Source organism: Corvus cornix, chromosome 6 (assembly GCF_000738735.6).
Source record: "Corvus cornix cornix isolate S_Up_H32 chromosome 6, ASM73873v5, whole genome shotgun sequence".
Classification (NCBI taxonomy): domain Eukaryota; kingdom Metazoa; phylum Chordata; class Aves; order Passeriformes; family Corvidae; genus Corvus; species Corvus cornix.
The window spans coordinates 25,546,620-25,572,022 of record NC_046336.1 but is presented as its reverse complement, the minus strand read 5'-3'; the positions used below and the strand labels follow the sequence as shown (position 1 = coordinate 25,572,022).

Below are 25,403 nucleotides of genomic sequence, written 5' to 3'. Positions count from 1 at the left end.
CAATGGTACAAACCCAACATGAGCCTATCCTCAGTCCTTCAACTGCAAGACAGATTTTCCAGCCACACAGAGGGTTTAGCAACCCCTCTGTATAATACACCAGGGGGCTCTCATTCATCCTGCAGCACCACTGTGACAGGAGTATCATCATCCTGTGCCTGAACTCAGTAGTGATGGAAAGCACAGGTCTAAGCAGCCTTGGAAACTCCTGTGCTCCATGTAACCACAGGATGGGGACAACAGAGGTGACAGCTGAGCATGCCTTCCCACTCAGGCCAAACTGTACTTCTCAACCCATTTTCTAATGTAAGGTTCTGTGATGAGAGTGTCATTTGGTGTCCAAACTTATTCCACATCTGTTCTTCCTGCCAAGATTCCCAACAAAGGAAACACCCATTCCTACCAAAGTTTTCTGAGGAAACCACACAGATTGGGGATGGTGATTGACACTAATTGACTGTGGCATTACTTCTTTTACATAAAATCAAGCAGGTGGCAATAACTGGCAGCTTGTGTTAACCCAGGTGTATCCCTGCAGCAGCCATAACCCACAAAGTCTACAGATATTTGATCTGCTGGTCACAACTGTGTCAGTCCTCTCTGAGAACTGACTGGCAGACAACAGAGAACTCTACCTTTTTGATAAAGGGAGTAAAACATAATCCCTTCTAAATCTATCATCTTGAAAGTATCCTTTTCTTTTCTAATCTTTCCCAGACAATGGTTCAAAATAAATTTTGATATTCTGTAATCCTTCTTTTAATCTCACACTTTCCCTTCTCCATTTACTTGCATAAATTAGAGACCTGGAGGTGTCCTGCAAATGTGTGCAACATAACAGGTACATTGTCATACACAATTTTTATTTGAGTCAGGAATTCTCTGATTCCATTCCAGATGTTTCCCAGTCACAGTTCCAGAATGTTTTAGATACCAAGCCTTGCATATAACTATTCTTTTGCATCCTTCAGTTCCCATGGAAGACAGTGAAAAGCTCTCAGTGAATTCAGGAGATTTTAAACAAATTTTTTATCTTTTTTTCTGATAAAATACTACATCAACTACAATTCTAGAAGTGACATAAATCCCAGACCCCTAGGGCTCAGTTTACTTAAGCAGATATGTACACTTTCTCAAACAGAAGTAAAACCTAGACAATGATAAAGCAGTGAATTAGAAAATAGATCATTAATATCGAGAAGGCTGTACTTCTGCTGGATTTACTTGCTTTACATCTTCCTAGAAAGCATTTATTAAAAAACTGGAAGATTCCTCTTCAAGAGCAAAAGAAAGAGCATGCTTTTGTGCTCAAAGCAGCAAACTTTAGTCACTGTCGGAGGTTTTTCAAACAAACCACTGCCACTTCTGTGTCCTTCAAAAAATGTTACAATACAAGCTATATTTTGTAAGATATATTTCCCACAGTTCAGCTATATGAATATGCCCACTGCCCTTTGCTGCTGCTCAAGGATCCATAATGAATAGACCTTCAGAAATATTCAGCTCCTTTACTGAGAATGCCTGATTTGCAGAACCATTATCACTATTTCAGTGTGCTAGATTTTCCTCTTGAAAACAAGTTTCTTCCTGAAAACATTAGCCATCTGAAGTTAAACCTCGATCTGTAAACATCTGCAACACGTTCCTGTTAAACTGAAAATTTTCTCTTCCCTGGCTCCCCTGATGTCAGAGATTATTCAGCTTCTGCATCTCTCAGCATTCTTTCAATCCATCCTTCGACCTGCTCTGATCAGCTCCTCCACAGATGCCTGAACTACACCACCACTCTGAATTCCCCTGGTAAAATAGTTCTTCTCCACAACAGCACCCATGCTGCTGCAATTATGTTTTAAAGGTACAGCTTTTAGGGTAACTACCTCATGTTTCCAGATCTGTGATATCAGCCTCTGAACTTTCCTTTCAACCTGAAGGCAAGTGGAGACCCGATAGTGCTACAGCAGATGCTTGGCAAGCATGCACACAGCCACCTACAGACAGGCAATGAATAAATTCTGTGCTATACTCACTACACACCTGAGAGATCCCTGTTATACTGTGTATGAGCAGCAACAATCCTAAAACATTGCCCTCCACTAAAGCTGGGGAAATACTTTGAGATCAACATCCTCTGCAAAGACCAGCACTCCTATATTCTGAATGGAAAATAACCAAATGCAGAACACAGTATGTGAGGGTGAAAAGTCTAACATCTGAAGTTAAAAATATCAAAAGTATAAAAAGTAACAGCTGACAAACTAATTGGAATGAAAAAAAATGCTGAAACAGAGTTCAAACACAAGAGAAAGGTTAAAGGACAAATGAAAGAGCCAACATGGAAATAATACCTGTTTCAGCCACCTGCAACCTTTTGTTAAATACTTATGGGATGAGGAGTCTTTAGTTTTGTTGCCATATGGAATTCTATCCCCAGTGTCTTATGCCTGCAATAAACTGAAAACTACAATTTGCTAATGTCTGTGACAGTTTGGCAAAGCTCTTCACCCCATAGGGAAGGCTGATAACTTTCCCTTTACTTGGCATGGGTCCCACAGCAGTTTGAAAAGAAAAATCCAGCTCAAAGCTAAACTTGGCCAAAACAAGGAATGTGTTCCTCTTTCCAGCCTGTTTGAGACACAACTCTTCTATCCTAAATACCAATTTACTGCCCTGCTTTCCCAGCAACTGGGATCTTGGCAAAGAATGCTCTTAATTCAGACTAGCACAAAAACCTTTCATATAACTTGATACAACATTAGAATGCCCTTATAAGTTTGATTCATATGCTTATACCCATCAATTAGCAGGTAGGAAATCAGAACACAATTATTAACTTTCTGGTTATCACACTGTACAGAATTTACCTTTAATTAAATTCAGACCAATTTCTTAATTTTTATAGTCAAAAAATTGAATAATATTTCTTATCATTCAAACCTTAGGCAACTATTAGACAATACAAAAGAAATAGACACTGATTACGTTAAATCCCAAGATAGTGCTGGTGACACCTTCATCCCTTGCTCTGATTCTTGCTTGTTCTAACAGTTTGAGAATTGAGTGTAATTGCCCTGGGGCCACAAAGTAGGCATAAGTTCCTTTAAAAAAAGGTTCATTGCTTCACAACCAAAAAGAAGATCATATCATATAATTTTATGATTTATGTCAGGATTAAAATTGGTTTTAATTTATAAAAAAAAATTGAAAATAGATATTTAATTATTTTTTCTTTGCAAACTTAAAAAAAAATCATTCTAGATTGCAAGGGCAAATGAACTGGGTTTTGGCAGGGACCTGTTACTCAAACAGAGCAAAAAAGATTGAATTTACATCCGGAATTCAGCTTTACATTAAAGTTTGTATCTTTAACATGTCGATTTTTTTAATGAATAAAACAGTAAAGCCTATTTAAAATGAGCTAAAAACATCTGCTGAAATTTAGGTAACTGATGATAATTTCAAGAGACAAAGAGAGATGGATTAAATTGAAGCTGATATTCATTTAAGGAGTAACTTTTTGTGAATAAAGAAAGAAATGTTCTGATTTGAAAGACTTTTTGTTACCCCAGATTTTACTATTCTGCTTCAAATGAAACATTTTGTAGTGGTTCTTCAAATGAAGACAAAAGGAAAACTTCAGGTACATTAAGCATGCCATATGTTTCATGTACCATGAAAATGCCCCAGACAATGCACATTTTTAAACAGAATCCAGATCAGTTTGACAACTTAAAGTGGAAAATAAGCCCAATATATGAGATAAAGACATTTGCATCATTATTTTTACTTTGCTACTTTAGCTAAACACATCTGTCTCAAGGCTTCATCTCTATATAACCAGAATATGTTGTATGTCCACTGTACAATTTGAAGATAGTGAATCATCTAATGCTTAACTTCAGCTAAAAAGCTGACACCTGACAGTCAAAGCAGGCAAGCCAAGCTCTATTGACCCTGGCAAAAAACGTGTAATTCTGCAATAAACTGATATCTACTTTTTCAGTACTGCTGCAATAGCTCTTAGTGCATTGCATTCAAAAAGCCCTTTACATGAGGCAGAATACTAAACTCCCATTTAATGGTCCAAAACTGAGATATAAGAAAATACAGAAGTTGCTCAAGGATGTGAAGGACCTGATTATACCTGTTGTGAGAGATGCTCGAGGCAGCCCCAGTGGTTCGAGTTGTCAGCTGTAATTCTGGGTTTTCTGGAATGGCTTCCATTTGTACTGCCAATTTCTTAAACAAGTCAAATATATTCTGCTGTATTTTTGTTCACAAACAAAAATCACAAAAAAATCATATTTAATGTCCTGGTTTCCTGAATACAATACAAAATAACAGGAGGGCCAGGAGTTGGACTCGATAATCCTTGTGGGTCCCTTCCAACTCAGCATATTCTGTGATTTTTTTGGTTTTCCTCAGAGTTTGTGTCCATTACAAACTGTAACATAGACATCACATAACATTACCAAACATTGACTACTGCATCTGTAATAACCTCTTCAGATTCCACTACTGCAGAAGAGTTACAAGACAGTGGAGCTGTTCACAATTTACAGTTGTAACAATTAATCTGACCAGAGCTGCAGAAGCCAAAACAACTCATGTAGGAAATAGGTACCAAAACATCAGTGACATGGGTCCCTGCAAAGAAAACCACTGAGCTTTAGGGTGGGAGTGTATCTTAATTATCTTTTGTCAGGCTCGTGGAGTGAGAGAAGGAAAAAAAGAGGTAATTTGCTTACTTTTATAAGTCATTGCATTCAGTTTCTCAAGATATGAGCAGCCTGACCTGAGAAACCAAAGAATGATCATGAATGTCTCAGTTCTTGCAGTGATTAACAGACTAATTCAAAAGCCACTGAAATTAGTAGAAAGACTGCACAGGCATTGGCTTAACTCCAGACACCTCCTTAACTGTAAGCATAAATTATGTTCATAACTACTCACGGCAATTTATATGGATGTGAACTTCCCACACGCAGGGAAAACATTTATCACTGGATCATACAGAAAGATCCTGGTTGGAAGCACTTTTGGCAAATCTCCACAAATGAAATTTTAATCAGTTTGCCTCTCAGAAAGCAGCCATACCAAATGTCTTCTCTAAGAAAAAAAACAATAGTGTCTGCATCATTGTTCATAAGAAATGAAAGTATGTAGCATTTACAAGCTATACATGACTGACTTCAGTGTCTTTGACTAATTAAGCCAATGAAGATACCAGCTTGTTGATGTCTTTTAACACAGGGATTTGTGTATCATAGAAAGAAATCTGAAGTATGTGAAACACTAAACTTATTCAGAAATTTCCTTGCCTGGTTCACTTCAGAACACCCACACAACTTCATCTTAGGGTTGGAGAATCACGAATCAGATGAGGGTCAGCTTAGTGCTTTGAACAAAGCAATAAACTCATCAAAAGCAGCAATGGAAAAAAAATTGAGATTTAACTTTAAAGTCTTGCTAGTCCCTCAATTATGTCAGCTATTAAGCCAGAACTCTTTTTTTTTTTTGATGCCTAAGATTACTGACTATAAAGATCATTGCTAATACCTATGAAAGTAGGATGTCTTACCTGTGAATTTGATATCAAAGATTCAGCTGCATAGCAAATACTATACAAAGCAAAAGTCTCAGAGATGCTAGCAACTCCAGCAGATAAGACAGCAAATTTTGGATCTGGACATTTCCCATTTCAGGAAAACCGCCTAAAAATATACACTCTCAATTATTTTTGAGGAAAAAAACCCCAGTAATTTTTGTTTGCAAAAGAAAGCAAGAAATAAAAAATGCTAGCCCAGCTTATAAAGTATAACAAGGATTAAAAAGGTATGAGTTCAAGTCATTCTTGCAAATCAGGTAAATCAAAAACTTGAATGTCAGTCATCCACATACCATATCACTGTAGTATTTGCCAGTTAATTTTGGAGTACTTCTCACCCTATGTTGGTCTCAGTACCCTTGCTTGGCTTGCTATTTTGCTGCAAGAATATTTTGGCCAAAATATTCCTGAAAAAAACTTTGGTGATATGAGTCCCAAATAGGTCTACTTAATTACTAAAAAGGAAACAAGGAAATCCTATGCTAGTAGCAGGAAAGATGCACAAATCTGGTTTTAACAGGCACTCGGTTTCACCATGTCAGTAGACTTTGCTTTTTAGGATGAAAGCTGGCAAAATTCATTTCCTGAGCAGATGCTCCCAGCAAATGAGGGACCAGGTATTACCATGGAACCACTGAGCAATCCTGTTGGTATTCCTCTCAAAGCCAGCCCGCCGAGGGATCTGCTCCTCCCGGAACCAGCGAACGATGACGTCTCGGGAGAAGGGCCGAGATGGGCGCTCCCAGATGTTACTGCATGGAAAGACACAGCACCAGCAGTGTATGAAAACAAGGGGCAATATAAATATTAATCCTTTTTTACATATTTACAAAACACAGAGCTGCAACTTCACTTTTTAAAATCTGTTTAAATTACTTTGTGTTTTTATGGAAACCACAGTGGTGTGATTTTTGTATTTGCAATGGCACCTTAAACATTTTCTTACAGAATTTAAAATGAAAAACAATTTACCACAATAGACGTTTCAGTCAGCTTTCCTTTTCCACCTCATTTTTATTCTAGTGTAAATATTGCCAAGCAATTTTTTTTTCAGTATATTCCTTTTTACTGGCAAAAAACTCTAAATCAGTATCAGCTATAATGCACTCTGTCTCCAAACACAAAACACTAAGTACAACAGAGGGAATGTTTTGTTTAAATTTTTATGTTTCCTTTGCATTCTCTACTTGCCTGCCTTACTCTTTCTACCACTTTCTATGTGTTTTAGCTAGTAGGAATCATTCTCCATTTTGCATTTTTTTCCTCTCCTGCAATTCATTGTGCTCCCTAAATAGTCAAATGAAAGATTAATAAATACCAAAGACACTTGGTTTTGCCTGAAAAAATCTACAAAAAAACTAAAAGCCTCTGAAACTTAGGACTGCTCTCTTAAAAAAAAAAAAAAAAAAAAAAAAAAGCTGTTAAGCAGCAGACAGCAACAGAGAGCAGCAGCAGAGGACAGCAGCAGCTCGAGGCTTAAGACTTGCCTAAGAATTTGTCCACTTGACTTTTCAATATCACAGCTTCATATGCTGATCTCACGCCGTCTTTTCAAGGCCTCATCTCTGTGTGAATTCTAAGAAATCTGCCTGAAAAATAAATGGCATTTAGCTTGCATTAAATCTGTTTTTCTTTTCCTTTAAACATTCTTTTTCTGATCACCAGGAAATAGCAAGACTGAGGACTCCCAAAAATTGAATAGCCTGTTGAAATGGTGGGGATTGAAGAAGGAGCAATTGAACAGAAAACAAAATCACTGCAGCACAAACCAACCTGGACGCTGCAGACAGAGCCAGCAAAGGACTGGCACTGTTGTTGTTCAGTTTGATCTCCTGCTCACTGTTCAGGTTTGTCCCCTGGAACAAATGACTCAGGCCAGCCACTCTTCCCTTCTGGATGGCGCGCAGGGATTGCCGCCGGTACTCGTCCCGCGCCCTGCGCGCTTTGTGGCTCCTCTCCTCGTCGGCAGCCTTGGAGCGGCGCACTGGGCAGGAGGAAAGGGACGAGAGATTGAGGAACACAAGCAGCCATTTGCTGCTTACAGAGCTGCTTAGTGCCTTTATTCCTCTATGAGCTGATTTGAAAAATGCATAAATTGCCACACGTTACCAAAGGTGGATAACTGGATGACTTCCCCGATGCTTCAAACACAGGCCCACCACGAGAAGAAGCCTCAAATTATCAATGATCTGACCACTAGTGGCAGCAACTGAGACTCTACATATTGTGATTAAATCTGACACTTCTTTTGGCTGTAATAAGAGAAATTCTGCTTGAGGGCATCTTTCCCCCTGGAAGTGCACCAAGTGCTATGTTTCAAGAAAAGATGTTAATTACTGCTTAAAATTAAGTCTGTGTCTAACAGAGTTCTTTGCCACTATGAAGACAACTAGAATTGAAGGGTCAACTCCCAAAATTTGTCATTATAAAAACTGACATGTAGGTTGCACTTTGTCAGTGCTGTTTTCTTTCTGAAAGGCATATGCTATTTTTGTCATGGTACTTATAATCACAGACATCTCCAACTTGAAATTCACAGTCTAAAAATTGTTTCAGTAACAATGGATAAATAAATAGCCATTGGAAAGAGCATGCTGATGCTATGGATGGGGTTGTCTCACACTTGAGTCTCTGAAATTGTGTATGGAGGACCAGAATTTATGCTGGAAGATTTTAATACACACCTAACAATGGCACTGACCAGGGAGTTACCCATTTCTGTAACCTGAAATGAGACTGCTGCTCTGGCCACTGGGGCTCAGGCATCTTTCCCTAAAGCTTCTTCTTTTGAAAATTAACGTTGCAACAATCCTTTCTTTGACATGGTATAACTTAAATGTACCGAGAATTCTACTGCAAATAGTCATCATCTATCAGCTCTTTTCTGGTGCCTCAAACCCCATTTGGATGATGTTTTTGAGTCACAAATAACTGCAGCCAGGCAAATTATTCCAGTGCAAAACAAACCTTTAACATACAGTGAAGCAAATATTAAAGGAGCTAGCTATGGCCTCCAGTTGCAATTATCAATCCTGCCATGACTATCTTGGCTAGATCATACCCAGTTCATAAGGTGCACACCCCATTTCCTACTCCCCTGTGACTGTACCTGTGACTAGGAATGCATTATACAATACCAGACAGCTGCATTTCATTAGGCTGCTTGCATCCCTCTGGTTTACACTCCCAATTTAAAGCAAGCAGAGGTATAACTGGATTTAACCTCCAAATTCTGAGCAGGATTAATGGAATCAAGAAATAAAAGCACTCAAAGCCAAGTGAAATGAAATAAAACCTTGTGGGCAAATGAGGGAAAGAGAAAAGACCTTTAAGCTTAAAATTATATAATATTATCATAAGTCGAAAGATATGAAGGACTAAAAGCTCATCAAGATAGCATAATAAATGAGTCATAGATGCTTCATATGCATACAACTGGCAGGATTTCAGTTTCACTTAACTACATACCCTGCAGTTTTGGCTAAACATAGTAACAAACAAATGTACAGCACAGGAAACACAAGTAACAGACTTCACTATTGATCTCCCAGATCATTATTTTTAAGGGTAGATAATGTCATTTACATATACTGCTTCAATGGCTCGAGTATTTGTGTGATTTATCCCTTATAAAGCCACTCAGTAATGGTCACTTTAAACGTGAACTTTGTTTTTGCAGCACAAGGAGAGACTGCAAGGAAGATGAGTGCAATGCAGCTTTGCAAGACATCTAGAAACCCACAACTGTTTGTCACAATCACAATATTCAGATTGAGGGCAGACTGCCTGGAGCTTGCTGGGACTCTTTTCTACTGATGTACACGCTGCCTGGCAATGAAAAAGGCAGGGTATCTTCACGCCCCACTTCCATCACTCCTTTCAATAGACATTCCTATTGTATTTTTGCTAGCCAACAAATCTGTACCATCAGAATTCAGTGACCCAGACTACATTTTCCCAAACTATCAAACTTTAGGACTTCTTATCAGCAAAGTATGGGGTGAGGCAGCATAGTTTGCAACTGTTAAATATCAACATTCAGAAAACCTTTTGAAAGTGTGTGTGACATGCAGGCTTCCCTATGAATACATACACAGGTATGTGTGTGTGTGTTTACATTTATCTGCATACCCATACATGTGTATATGTGTCTGTACACACATAAGGATAGGGAAGGCTGCATAGAGATATCGAGATTTTATATACAGAATCATCTCTTTCACGTTATGAAGAATTTTTATTGAAATTTCCCAGCTGAGGTATCTGAAGAATTGTATCATTGACCATAGAGATGCATAGGATCTCTTAATCCATTTTTTTCTCATTACTGGAGTCCTGATTTTCTCCCTATCCCATTCCGTATAGTTACTCCCAAATACATCCCTCTCTTTCCTCTCTACCTGTAAAGTTGTCTAGCACAGCTTCAACTGTGGACCTGCGTTCCTATGTTACCCTAAATTTCTTTTAATCTCTGACTGGTCAAGGGGCTTTGTGGGCAAATAATCAAAGTCACCGGCATCAATAACCATGTTTGGTGACTGGAAATAGTATTGGGGATAAAGCAGTCTCAGTCAGGAATCTACAGAAAGGTTTTCCACTACACCCCAGACAAAATGATATATACCACATGAACCATCCTCCCACACTCACACTTCCCACAAATTGATCTATCTTGAGAAAGTCACTCAGAGTCTGGAGGTAAATCTGGATGTATTTCAGTAGCAGGTTTTTCTTACAATAGAATTTCATGACTATTCATATTTCCCTCTGTGGCTTTGAACCCATCTCACTAGGAAGAAGAACTTTATGTCTGGATCAAGTCTAGCACAAATATTTTAAGATAGAAGAAGCCAAAATTCTACATTACTTGTATTTTGAGACACATTGTAGCCTTTCTGGTAATAAGAAAGCAAAAGTAGTCAGGAATTCTAGTACTGTCTTAAGAAGAAACAGATTATTTTTCTTAGCTGGCTGTCCTTTAACAGTAAATTTACTTTTGGCACGACCCCTGTGAAAAACATGAGTAGTGTAGTCAGTCAATATCCTCAGTAGGGAGATTAGATATCTGGGAAAAAACCCTAAAAGCTCTGAATCACCATAACAGATCCATATATCTAGCATAAAGAATTACTACAAATAATAATTTACATACTCTTACACCTTTCTTTTATTTTATGGAATAATGTAAGGACTGACAAGATAGGGAAATGAGGAATTTGTCAAGCTCATGAAAGATCTACAGTGCAGCCAGGTCCTGTAAGATCAGCTCCAAGACCAGTTTTCTCTTCTGGTGTTGGTGATACCAACAACAGGTACATCCTCCAGTGCTTATAAAATGAAGAAAAATTCTGTCCTCATGGAAACTGGAGCTTGTGTAGAAATGCCTGAGCTGCTCAGAGAGGCGTGTACCACTGTGACTGGAGCCTCAGCACAGCAGGCCAAAACTGGGCAACCAAACCTTCCTGGAAAACTGGTAAATACATCCAAGACAGGTGCATGCTGCCATCATTATCCAGTTGTCATTGCTGGAAATGAATAGTTGAAGCCAGCTCAGACATGTCACTGTGCCCTGCAGTGTGAACAAACTAAAGAGCAACCCACAGAACTGGGTGTGCAGGGGCTCTTTGGATCCTAGAGGGGTCAGCTTGAGTTCCCCTTATTTTCCCTGAACAGTTTATGAGAATCTATTCTTTCTCTATTCTCACCTAAGCTGCCTTTTGCAAGACTACTTTCTATATTTTCTTAGAATTGGGAAATCCCTGTTAGCAAAGTTCTAATACCAAATCTTTTGATATAGATGTGGATTAATTCATACTGTGCTGCAGCTGAACTTGATCAAATCATTTGTGAAAGACTAGGAACTCTCCATTTTCTATAATCTATTTTGTGCTTTTGAAGAGCTTTAATTTACAGTCAGATATGTGAAAGCAGGAGAAAACCCAAACATATGCCATGAATATGCATTGTAATTTTTAAATTATTTTGTTTTAGCTTTCCCGTTCTTAAAAATCCTTGGAAGCTTGTTTATGAGCTATTTACAATGACTACCTGATAGATAAAATTCAATCTTCAGATTTTCTGAGTGCATATACAAATCACGCAGTGTTTTTCTCCCTTTCCTATTTGGAAAATAAAACTTCCCACAAATACTCTGCAATGTGGCTTCTGCTCAGCAATCTTGTCTGAAAGCACGTGAATAATCCCACTCCTATTCAACAGTGCACTGTGAGACCTATTGGAGTTCAGGGGGCACCTACTTAAGGTTGAGCACTTGCTTAGTTAATGCATAGCTAACTGGGGACCACTCACTTTGAAATTCAGCATTTTATCAATGCTCCTGCCAGTAAACTCACTTGAATTTTTGGGGAAGATAAATATCAAATGAATTCCTTTAAAAGTCAGGCAAAAATAAATTCGTAGACACATTTGTAGAAGAACATAAAAATATAACAATATAAAAGAAGTTATAAGGAATCAGCCTGGTATCCTTCTTCCAAGAGAGACCAAAAGTCAGTGCTCAGGGAAAGACATAAGAATAGATCAACTCACTCATCTCTGTCTACATTTTTACTGGAATAATTTTTTTCAGGAGATGAATGAAGCTGGTGAGATGGTATCTGAGCACTTCCCTGCCTGATGCGGTTTGCAGGGGTTTGCAAGTGTATTAACAGAATGCCTTTTGCAACATTCAATCAGATGAATATTCATTCTACAGCTTTTCCTATCATGTTTCACAAATTCTTTTTTTGCTTTCACAGAAAGAGGCCACACTTAAATACACTAGAAACCTGAAAAATGGGACAGCACACAGAAAAGTCCCAAACTAACCAGAATATGTACCCTCTGCTATACAAGCTTAGTTTTAGTTCTCATTTCTCAGTTTCAAAAAATAAGTGTTTTGAACAGTAGACCCTCTCAGTCAGTCTTTTCCACTATTCATCTTTTCACTTGCCAACCAATATCCCTGCTGCACTTACCAATTTACACCTGGCCTCTAAAATACCCCAATATATATCTGTTATATGAAATCAAAGTGCAAAATTGCTCTTACAATGTCATTTTTCCCTTTTAGCACTGATTTCCCAAGTTATCCTACATTTGTTATTTAGTATACTGAAAAGCCCTAAAATCATGTATTTCAATTAACACAGCAGTTCTATGGGCCATTATTGTTCTTTGGCAAACAGCAGAGGCAAACTGAACCAAACAACAGAACCTAATATTAGCACCACTTTGCTTATTGCCTTGGCAATTGAGGGATAATGTGAGGAGGAGAGATGAATCCTCATCACATTCTGAATTCCATCTAATAAAGGAATTAGTAGTGTCATCAATATCATTGGCTACATTTCTCTCCCCAATACCTGCTCTAGCACTACAGTTCCCCTGCAGCACTGACCCCCGGCTCCATGGAACAGGGCTCACTTCAAGGAGGTAACACCCAAAGGAGCCTGGACTTGTTCCTAATGGGCAATATTATCTGCACTGGAGGTGTGTAGTGGCAAAAAATGTAAATATTTAATCTTCTTGTAATTCTCTTATGCATTTATTTATTACTTAGAAAAGCTGACTAGTGGATAGGTTTGCCTAACTTTACTAAATTTCCTCTCAGTGCCCCATAGGAATACTTGCAGACAAAATGGAAGTATTACCATAAAAAGAAAAAAAAAAAAATCTGGAACTGAAATAAAAAATGAAAAATCTGGTGAACCTGAGGTACCAATTAATTCCATGGCAACTTCAGATGTTCCCACTTCCAAATATTTGTTACTATCTGCTGCACATTTTGGCTTCTGCAGTAAAGTTAAGGAAATGGAAGATGTTAATATGCCTGAGGAAACTCAGTGCAAAGTTGATAGCATAGTCCAAACCAGCCAGCAACTGGTCTCAGATAAGGCACTAAACACTGCATCTTCCTATCTTCAGTAGTCACACCCATTTGCTAATGGAGCACAGTTCTGAGCCCTCAAACCAACGGGCATAAATTGAGACACTGAGATAAGCATAAGAGGATAAACAAGGATATGATACACTCTAGTCATTAGTCTGCAGTTAGTTTAATGCTAAATCAATTACTGCTAACAGCATAACTCTGGCAGCACAGAATTTACAGCGGGCTGCAAACGCAGCAGCGAGAGAAGGTGCTGAGCTTTTGCTGTGCCTCAGCAGCGCTGCTGCTGGCGACCAGGCTCAGCAACTCGGGGTCACCTGGGCTGCTCTTGGTCACCCTTTGGGCAAGGGGACAGGCCTGCAGCTAATGAGGCGTACAGACTGGAGGTGATAGAATTCCTTCAGAGCCTACAGAATACCCCAAGGCTTCACAGGAAAAAAGTGCTGGTGGCAGACTATCCCCACCAGCATGTGATGCAGCCACAACTGTTTTGACTGACTAAAAATGCCATTACAGAACCCATGGTCAAAACATTTCATAGCTTATTCCTTTTTCTCTCTCCCTTCTCCCATAATCATCCTATAGCATTTTTGATGTCTATCCCTGCACAAACAGCATTCCTCAAGAAAACAGAAGAACAATTTAAAACATCAGTTACCTCATTAATGCAACAGTAAGAAAATGATACCTGGTTTTAGTAGCGTTTGCAGTATTTTGTTTTATTGCCAATTTCAGTGTAAAGGTAAGCTGGATTCATATTTTTCATTTAACAACATTTTCTCTCCTTATATATCATCAAAGAAATCCTAAAGTACATAATACCATCCTCTATGCTGGGTTACCAGCTGATGCTTATTTTCTGCAAAACTAAAGGGCTACTTTTTCCTCATTCTGCTGTTACATATCCAAAATACAGAAATTAAATTTTTCTTTCAATATGAGCATGTATACCTCGATTTAGATAATTCTCCAGGAAATAATTACCTTATCTTTATTGACTGTGTAATGTACAGAGGTTTTATTGATCAAAATTAACATACCCTGGTATGAGCTTGGAAAATGGCACAGTGTATCATATAGACTTAATTCATCTTCTACAGAATGATTCATTATCAAATCCATTCCAGGTAATAGCACTTCAGTAATTAGTCCTCAGGAGTTAATGAAGTGATGACTAAAACCATAAAATAAACTCAAAGTATATTTTGAAATTTATTCATAATGTGGACCTTTACTTATCTACAGTATAAACGTATACATCTATATAATAAAATAGTTGTTCTGCTCCTTATAGCTTTTAAAAATCACTGAAAAAATTGAAATTAATCACAATTATGATGTTAATAAAGAATTTCAGGCTATCTAAAAAGGAACAGCACTTCCATAGAGTAAGATCATCATCATCAGGTGGTTTTTTTTAGAGCAACAATCTAAGTATGATTTACTGTAATCTTTTGGAATGAAGTGAGTTTCATCACTGATATCATAGCTTCACCCCACTACCATATGGAAGCAATTAAAATACTGATGAAGACAGATTTTATCTCTTCAGAGATAGCTGAGGACAAGCTGTCAAAATAACTGTGTCCTGAATTATTATTACTAAGCCAAAACTGTTAATTAAGTACATTAGACAAAATTTAATGATCCCAGTCATCGTACATGAAAAATTTTCTATAAGGCATTGACACAGATTCAGAAAGAAATAAGAAACTTCTGCTTGTAATTTTAAGATGCCAGTTTCCACCAAAATAATCCAGCACTTTGTATTTCTCTAGGTAGAAGAGATTTTTTGGCCACACCTTCTCCATTCTGCAGGTGTCCTTTTGCCTGCTTTCAGAAATACAGTAATGCTGGGAAGGGAATTTTACTCACACTGTTCTTCCCACTCCTGGTCATCGTCGCTGTGCTGACTGTGCTGCTGAGCTTGCTTGAGGCTCAAATACAGCTCCTTTGCCCGGATTTCTTCCTGCTGCCTGATTAGCTCCTCACCCTTCTGTCTTTCCTCTTCTTCTCTTTTCTAGACAAAATGAAGTAAGCCAGAAGTGACTAAGAAGGAAGAATGTGCCAAAAGTTGAGACACTGCTTCAGTGGCTTCCTGTCACAGAGTAGCTACATTACTTTGGACAAATCACTGTCTCTTCTAACTTTGGGCTTCTCACCTATCACCACAGGCATCATTGAATTTTCCCACCTCTTAGGAATTTCTGAAGAGGGTACATTTTGAGACCACAGGTAGCACAGGAATGAGAAACATAAAAAGCATCTAAGATCTGAAAACTATACAGAAAACATTTTATCACGTGGCACCAAAGCCTGTGCTATCCTCCAGGTTTGAGTCCATGTGTACCCCCACTGAAGATACTGCTGCCTGCAAGCACTACACACATCTTCCACAGAGCCTTAGAACTCAGTAACTGATTTACTGCTGTTCTTGGTTTAGCAGCTGTCCCAATGTGCCATCATAACCAACACAGGGAATAATATTTTCCAAAAATCAAGATCACTACATTCTGGAGGAAAAGGCAGATCCTTCAGCACCCAACAGTCACTTTGCAAAATGTAACTAAGAGTAACACACCAAAAAAGTTCCCTTCCAAGAAAGCCTTAAAAGAGATGAAAATCTGATAAAGATTGCTTCTGCAGCTGGCCTCACTCATATTATCAATAACACAGGAGCTCAATTAATGCAGATGTAGGAATCTGTATCTGTTGATCCAATGAATTTTCCCAAATCCCTTTGAAAAAAGCAGATTTGAATCATACAGTTTAATTGAAGCCCACAAAAATCCCCAAACTGAACTTTATTAAGTGCTATTATATTACTGAAATAACTTGAATTACAAATAAGAACAGTTTGTATTTAATTTTATAATGGAACCAACGCTATACCCTTATGGGTAACAAAATTATAGATAAGAATTTTTTTATAAATCACTGAATAAAATCACCCTGAATGACTGTCCTAGTTGCCTGACCTAAACTATAAGTAAGGGAAACCCAAAGTAGATTGTTGCAAGATGTTAATCCTGTGAAAGTTCCAGGGTGAAGGTTAAGAGTCCAACCCTTAATATTCTACAATTCTCTGAACAATACATTAGGCTGATCTTATTACTTCTGAGAAAGAAAAGCCTAGTATTGTTCTTCAGTCAATTCTAATGCTAGTATCTTGGATTATTTCTAAAATCATCCTCCCATTGTCATTTCCTGGCTCCCAAAAACATGAGCTGAGTGGACAGTTCATTATTTTTGAAAAGTCAATGCTTTTAGACAATACTAATTTCAAAGAGCAGCAGCTTCCTCAGGAAAAAAAAAATTATCTTTTTAAATATCTCTATAGAATTAGGGATTGCATATTTTAGCTGCTAGTAAATGGCTCTATTCTCTTCTTCAAAAAAAATATGAGAGCAGCTGTTCTTTATTCTTATGAGGAGAATATTTATTCACTTAGCTTCACTACCTAAAAGAATTCAATACCTCTAGGCTATCTTTCAGGAAGATGGACAGACACAGAAGTAATCCTGGGTTATCAGAATGTTTTCTATCCAAGATCTTAAACCACAAGGTAAACATAAAATAGAAAAGAGGGAAAAATCAATCTCACAGCAGTTTCCCTGAATCCCATAAGAGTTGGTACATTTGGGCTTGGTTTTTAATGTAGCTGTTTTTGAAGCATTTCTAGTGAAAAACAAACAAAAAGCCCACACACACACATGCACCAAAAACCAGAATTAAAGCAGAGTTTGAGTTCTTAATGGAAGGCAACAATGCCAACTAAGAAAATCCTACCTTTTTAACTGAGAAGGAGATTTAAGTCAAAGAAGAGACAACAACAAAAACTTAACACTGGCACTTGATTCTGAACTCACCAAAACTTTTTCACACAATTTTCCTTTTTACAGAAAGAAAAGTTTTAACTTCCATGTATTAAATTAGTGCATGGATCTGTGTACAGGTATATTGCTCAACTCCTTAAAGGTGCATGTGAGAAGAAACAATCCTTGCTAGGATGACACAGGAAAGAACACTCATCCTTTTGTCAAGTATGACTAAACAGTACGTGTTTGTATTTAAAATGAATAACAATTGAACTTTCAAATTTACTCCACTGGGAGAATACAGCAAGCAGTTTGTCTGCTTCTCCCCATGAACCCAAAACTGCACATCAGAGCTGGGAGTGAAGAGCTGTAATACCTATAAACACCACCTTCTGCCTGACAGTTGAGAGAGATTGTACTCTGTGCCTGTCTCTTTCAGCTCTTCCAGAATAATTAGGAAGGTGACAATTCAGTACAGAGTTGCAAACTGTTGAGAAATACCAAGCTGCCAAAAAACATTGCACTGGCAATTCAACAGGCAGCAGTAATCCTCTCCAGCCTTAACTCCACTGGAGAATCTGAACATGCTAAATGATCTTATCTGTCCTCCGGCAGCTGAGAATTTACCACAAACTTGTTTCTGTCTATGGGTGTCTCACCATGTTTGACATCTTTACTAAGGGCAGCTCTAAATAATATTTAATATTAGCCATGGTTAAGTTCTAATGTTTCAGTCCAAAGCAGACAAAAGGAGATTAGGTTAGCATTTCGGTTTTGCTGCACAAAGATTTTAAAAATACACTGAGGAAAAGGCAAAATAGAGCAGTGGATTTTCTTACAGAGGAAAACTGGGCTTCTGGCTGCCACAGCTCTTGGGGCCTTTCTGGGGAGTCTTACAGGATGCAGGGCAGCTGAATGACCACCATCCTGCTCAGGGCAAAACCCACAAGATGTACTTGCTACAATAGCCCTCTCTGAAGCAAATAATGCCTGAGATTCTCTCAGTGCTTCAGGCTGGCAGGAAGTGTCTTTGGCGGCCCTGAAAGCTGCAGCCAGCCAGCTGCACTACAGCTGCAGTGAACCTCCTGAGCCCACTCAACAACCACCCACTCCAGGGAAGCCATTCAGGCCACCTAACACACAGCTGAGAGCCCTTAGGGACTCCCTGCTCTGAAGAAGGAAATCTGGAAACCCCAGGGACCCCGGCTGCAGGACAGGCTGCTCTCAGCAAGGCTGACACAGTCAGCCGAGTTCAGAGATCAGACTTCTCTGCAAACCCACCTGACAGGTGCCAACAGAGCTCTGAGTAATGGCAGAAATATGTCCATCTCCTTCCCAGCCTTTTTCTGAGAAAATTCTCTCACTTGCATCAGAAAAGAAAGCATTTGCAGAGGCATTATTTTCTTCTCTACTACCAGTGTCTCAAAAGGAACACAGGGTTTGCATCAATTCACTGTGCATGTATTTGCACAGAGACAAATGTACTAAATGCACTCATGCCTTATGCAGGAGCTACAAGATTTCAGCCATGCTTTATGCAGAAGCTGCTGTTTCAGCCATGGATGTGTCCCAGGACATGCTATTCACACATACAAGGAGGTAGTAGCACACTCCAATTCACAAAGATCCTGTTTTCCATGAGCTGGAAAACAAAGCTAAGGACTGGGAGAGATCTGACATTTACTGCACATGCTGGAACAGACTCTGCTCGAGTAATTTGTCATAGATTCAGTGACCATCTACTTAAAGTTTGTCTCTGGATCGTAGAGACTTCATAGCTTGAATTCCAAAAATGTAAGCTACCCTCATCAGTGGCTCAGATTTTCCCATTTACCCATAGAAAACATCTGAGCTTTGCTAGGTTTTACCAGCAATCCAGAATAAAGACAGTGGCTCCACCACAATCATTACTGATGTCACTGAGGAAGAGATGTTTCTTTAAAATTAATATCACAGTTACTGAAAAGTAGGATAGAGAAAATCTGAAGACCCAGTTTCCAAACAAAACTAACAGCTGCCTCATTTCCAACATTGTTCAAGAGGCAACTGCATAGGAAAAAAATTGCTGAACTGTGGCCACACAAAACAAAATGAAGTATTACTTAATTATTGTAATTGCCACTGAAATAACCCAACTAAGGCATTTTCAGAATGAATTGGGTGCCAAACCCCAGCAAGAAGCTGTTGTCATATTCCTAGATTCTAAATATGCTGTCTTTGGGAAAGAGTTCAATGTTTTCTTGGCACAGCAAAGCACAGAGCTGAAGTTACAGCTTATTTGCACTTAGAGATAAGTCCCACTCAAGTGCTTGACGTTTACTTGGAGACAAGAGTTTTTTTCAGATCAAGACAGAATGCTCACTGCTATATCATAAGAAGCCCACAGTACTCCAAATGGCAATGGTGACATTTCACTGTATTCCTAAACTCTACATCTGGCAGCAATTTTCTGAGGAATCAGGTCCACAGCACTTGGGGGCACAGTAAAGCATTCAGTCATGTGTTGAAAGCTCATCCAAGCTCAATAGAAAGTGTATTCTTTCTACTGAGCATAAGGTCAATTAGATATTTCCTGAACTGAAGCACTAATTGTTCTGTTCTCTGAAGGTTGATTCTCAACCTGTCTTCTTTGATGAGACACATTTCATCTCCCAGGGAATTTTTAAGAAGCAATTTAGCTCTGCTGTCAACTGTGCTTTTATTATTAAATTTGGCAGATATCTGATGTTGTCATAAGGACAGCACTTTACTATTAATACTCTCTTGCTTTGTGTAGACCACATGAAGAGTGAACTGAGAGAAGATCTCTTTTATTTCTAAACATAGGTGAAGGATACCCACCCCTGGCTGGATGACACTCACACCTTTAATTTGCCTTAGCTCTGCACATTGTTCAGACTCTTAATGACAGTTACTGATAATCGCAGAAAATTATGCCTATGATCTCAGAGCCTTTGTGAATTAGCAAAAAGGTTAATGACAGTAATTGGCTCTCTTATTTGTCCTTTGCAATAGGTGCATAAAAGAATAGCTGTCCTTAAACTGCAAAAATAGAATAGTCAACGTTTATATTCTAGCATCATAAATTAAAGGCATTTCTGCTTAAGAAACACCAAGGAAAGCAATACTTTTCTAATAGTGTTGGAAAAGGAAATAGGGATCATCATTCACTTTGATATGTGAGACATCATTTATCTACTGCAGACAGCCCTAACATCCCGTGTTAGGTCAAGAAGAATAAAAGCATCTTAAAAAGGAGTGTTTGTGACACAACATGGTTAGAAATTAAACATGTCAGCAGAAAGAAGAGAGTTTCAATTTCCCAAGTCAAACTGCTTCAAGAGGATGAAGCATTAGCAGAGACTGAACTTTCCATACCTCAGTCTGGAGACCTTTTTAAACATTGTCTGGTCATCATCACAGAAGGATGATTACCAGTGCATTAAATATTTTCAACCTGTTAAAGTGGGCTTGCCTATTGATCTGCATCAAATTCCACACACTTTTCTTCATTCTTTCAATTACTTCAGTCATACATCAGTAGATTCATTAATTCATCTTTTCCCAATACCATAGTTCTATTCATTCTTTGTGGTTGGATGTGGATGCCAGAAACACAACTTTCTTTTCCTGTCTAGGTACCTATCCACTCATTCAGCTTGTAAATATTTCATGTACTTCTTCCACTGTACAGAGACATTATAAAAGAGCAAAATGGGAAGAAGAAGGAAAGCTGAGTGAGCTTAAATAAGTCAGTGGGCAGCAAAGCTACCAATTCCCCCATGTTAGCCTGTGAGATTCACCTGCCTTTGAAATGCCTTCACTGTTTTGAAGGAGTCCTACAGCACAATGTACAAAATCTGATCTTTCCAGAGCAAGTAACAGATAAGCTGCTTTTCTGAGTAGCAAAGGAGTGGTGTCAAAGCATCAGGAATCAATCCTGCATTTGGATGTCTGCTGGTGGAACCCTATGTCAGTTCAAGTCTCTCCTGACAGATCTCAAATTATAGACCTAACTGAAGAGCCAATGCTGAAAGTGGAATTAGACTCTGTTGTTGGATTAATACAGGAAATACTGGGAGAACACTCAATAAAGGGCATTTAAAAAAAAAAAATCACTGCATCATATCTTGTTTCCAAACCAATTATTTAAGCCAAAGAGCTCCTTTCTGCTGGGTTTTGTTTTAAAAATTTTGGTCAGTTTATTTAAATTTTTGCAAATTCTGTCTTCAAATGCTTGACTTATGATAAACCATTGGGAAAGAAAGGGTTTCTGTTTCCTTGACAGAATAAATATGTTGGCAACTTTTTGAACAGAGATAAATCCTGGCCAAAGTCAAGTAATTGATATTCAAAGTAGAAACTGAACCATAGTCCCATCCCACTTACAGCAGTGTTCCTTGCTCCTACCAGGCACACAGCTGGAGAGCAGATGCCTGCTCATGTCCTGGGAAACAGTGGAAACACAGATCACTGTGACATTACCTTTCCATCAATATGAAAATAAGCAGAATTTGGTGCCATTCCTTTTAATTGTATCAACAACTGAACAACTAGTTTTCCTTAGTAGAAAACTACGAATACTGGCCACTGAAAGTCTCAGAAGTTGCTCACCCTGCTCTTTGAAAAAGTCTCTTTGAAACAAAACAGTAACAGTGAGCTTGTGGACATTTACCCCACCAAGTGCCCTGTAAATCAGCCACAGAGATAAAAGTGAACACTGTATCAGCCTTTGTTCAAGAGGGCTTTGCTTGCCAGAGAGCAGAGGAAAGAGTGTTTAATAAGTTGCTCTGCTCATTATTCATACATTAATAAAGCACTTGAAAGGTATACTTTCATTACTCATTGACATCGAATTTCAAAGGCCCCATTCTCTCCTGTGAATCCAAATGAATTGTGCAAAGGTAAATCAGCAACTCTGTGCAGCCTCCTCTGCAGGAGCTGCCCTGGCTTTGTGCTCCACAAGCACCTCAAACCCCAGGCCCACAGTCTGCAGAGTGGCAATTTGCTCTTTGCAATCAAACCACATGAACTTAACACCCAGTTTTCAGCATTCCTCCCGTCACAAAGGGACAAGGGGAAAAGTCTGTCCCCACTTTCCACACCTTAAGTCACTGCACCGGGACAGGAAAAAGAGAGACAGCAAGCTGTCAGCAGGGGAGAGGCATGTAGATGGAAGTTACTGGATCCTCAGAGTCATTTTCTACAGGCCTCCTCCGTGGAAACTCAGCCTCACTAATCCCAGGCTCAGAGGACTGTCATGACTTCTCTGCACACTGAAGCCATTATACTTTACTTTCTCAATTTTAAACATGTTTTTATCTTTATCAAGTAATATGAAAAGGGTGGACAGAGGCTTTTCCTATTTAGTTTTTAAATTGCTATTTTCAACTAGAAAGTGAAAAAAAAATATTATTTCAAACAAACATGAAAATACTGTAACTGAGCTCATAGAAAGTTCATTATGAAGTCAATAAAAATCAGGCAAATGAACTCCTCCCAGCAAAGCCAACTGGACTTTTCCCATATGTTGAGCAGGGGAAGGATCCACCCCTTATTATTTTGAAGGAAGTAGTGACACAATTTTGAAGTTCATTATGTGAACAAAATCATCCAAAATACACAGAATACATTCAAGCAAACTAACTTAAAATGAGATCTTTCCCAATTGTGCATTTTTTCCCCCAGTATGATTCACCCGGCACAGCTGACTGAACAATTCTGTTAATGTGTGAGCTGAATAACCAGTTTGATTGTTCTGGCACTTCTGAATGAGACCTGTAATTTTTTCTCATCACTCACCCAGCTGTTCTGGTGAACACCATGTAGCTGTATATTCCAGAATGAAAAATTACAACTCTGGATTTTAAAGCTTATTAATAAACATGCACTGAAGGTGACAAGAACTGTGAATCTATATGAAAACACTGTTAAGAAAACCTAAATTGCTCTATGCAAACCTTCAGTTCCTCCTGAATTTTTTCTTCCTCCAGTTTGGCTGCTTTCCGATCCTCCATTTCGATTTTCCATTTTTCTGCCACTATTCTGGCTTTTTCTTGAGCCATAGCATCACGGAATTTCTTTGTTATTTCAGCTTCCTTTTGTCTCCTTCAGAAAAGGATGTGAAAATAAAAATTTAATGCACTAATTTTCTTAAATTGACGATCAATACTTACTCGCTGGTTACAACAAATAACTAGCATAAGACTTCATGGAAGGATGCAAGCAAAGAATTAAAATGCACTTAATGAGAGACCTACCAGAAATCAGTTTTGAAGAAACTATCCAGAAAGCAGACAACTTACAATTTTTGATAAATTACTAATTAAAATAGCACCTTCTAAGTTAGACAAGTACTTCTTGGATGTCTTTAAGTCATACCTTATATTTTTCTATCAGTCTAGCAAAGCATGATTGGGAATTTATTGTCTATCAAGTATCAGTATAAATTTCTCCCAAATTCTTATGCTAGATTGTTTATTAGTACTGACAATTTAAAAAGAATTCAGAGCACAAGTTGAATGTTTTAATCCCTGCTTAAATATGCAATCACTCGATCAAGAAGAATCTCATATGAAAAAGGATAATATAGAATAACCTGATACTTAAATAGTCACTCTTCAGTGCTGCACTACAAAGGCAAGTGTGTGAGGCAGGTGGCCTAATTCCTAACAATATCAAGCATTAAAACACTTTTGAATCTCCCCCAAACCTGGAAAAGGCCCTGCTAGAAACAACAGCATGGCGCTTTGTATAATCAGTTTTTGAACTGCTGGAATAAGAATTAATATAAGCAAAATGCAAATAAAACCAATTTCAAAAAGGATTTTTTGTACCAAATCCCCATTGTGGGCTCAGAACTGTGATATAGCAAACATATTTAATTTAATAATCTCAAAACCAGACTGCTTCATTTTTCTTTATTTACAGGCTAGTCAACAGTTTAGCTAGATTCCCAAAAGAGAAAAAAGTTGGCTCCACTTTTTTTGTGAACAAAGGGTTTTGGTTTTCAATACTCAAAAAACACAAAATTCCATTTTCAGCATGCTGAAAAACTAACAAAACGAGTGAAATCAAATGTTCACAAAACATACTTACCAGTTTTACCCACCATTACCTGCCACCTGTCTACAAGGTCATTTCTCCCATTATGCCAAGTGGACCCTGAATTCAGATTCTTAAATCCTCACCATAGTTCTTCTGCCTCCTTCTGTGCCTGCTGCCTGGCCCGCTCTGCTATGAGCTCCTCTGAGATCTGCTCGTAGGGTTTGTCACCTGGGGCTTCTCCCATCACCCAGACCCAGACCTCACCGTCCTTCCCCCGCAGCCACTGCACGTGTTTGCCATTACCTGCAACAGCCACCAAGAAGAAGCCAAGATATAAACACTGCCTCAAATCCTATGTAAACAGAGATTAAAAGATGGGAAATCTGCTATTTAGAAAACATTAAGCTTGCAGTTTACAATTCGGAAGAAAACATTGCTCCAAGGTTCAACGAAATCTTCAGATTTGACCAAATCTGGTCAAATGCTGGGGCAAAAAAATAAAGGGGTTTGTATGCTGTGGATCACACAATCTTTAAAGACTCACTGTCCCACAAAAATAAAAATTATTACTTCAGGCATGCATTTCCCAGAATTCCAGTATTATAATCCCTTTTTAATTGCTTTATATTCTTGCTTCCCACAGCAAGAGATGAAAGAAGAGCATGGAGAAAGAGATGGGGCAAAACCAACAACCAGGGGCATTACGCGACTAGCAATGCTTTGTGCACAGAGAATGTTGAGTGTTGAGCATAGAGAGACTTCATGGGAACACCTTCAAAGAATCCAGGAATTTTCTGCTCCTACTGTGTGAAGCAGGAGATTCAGGGAGCCTGCATACTCGGAGCACACCACTCAGTGCTGCCGAGCCTGTTCTGCTCATGTAGGCAATTGAAAGGGATTAAATTTCTGCTTCGGTTTTCATGACACAAACTACACAAAAATCTACAGTTACTGTGTTGACAGAGTGATTTTAAGGATATCAAAAAAAGCCTGAGAGCTCTTTACAAAACAGACTTCATTTGGTGAACCACCAAGTACAAGA

General features: G+C 38.5%; 1 protein-coding gene across 1 annotated transcript in view; it reads right to left on the bottom strand.

Moving 5' to 3' along the window:
• The window catches only part of SH2D4B (SH2 domain containing 4B), a 69,594-nt gene that overhangs the window by 27,318 nt on the left and 16,873 nt on the right, over nt 1–25,403 (bottom strand). The window contains exons 2-6 of the mRNA XM_019286512.3: nt 24,505–24,664; nt 23,275–23,422; nt 15,372–15,516; nt 7,379–7,589; nt 6,230–6,357 (exon numbers count right to left, since the gene is read on the bottom strand). Coding sequence (XP_019142057.1) covers nt 6,230–6,357; nt 7,379–7,589; nt 15,372–15,516; nt 23,275–23,422; nt 24,505–24,664 — 792 coding nt within the window. The remainder of the gene's footprint in view (nt 1–6,229; nt 6,358–7,378; nt 7,590–15,371; nt 15,517–23,274; nt 23,423–24,504; nt 24,665–25,403) is intronic.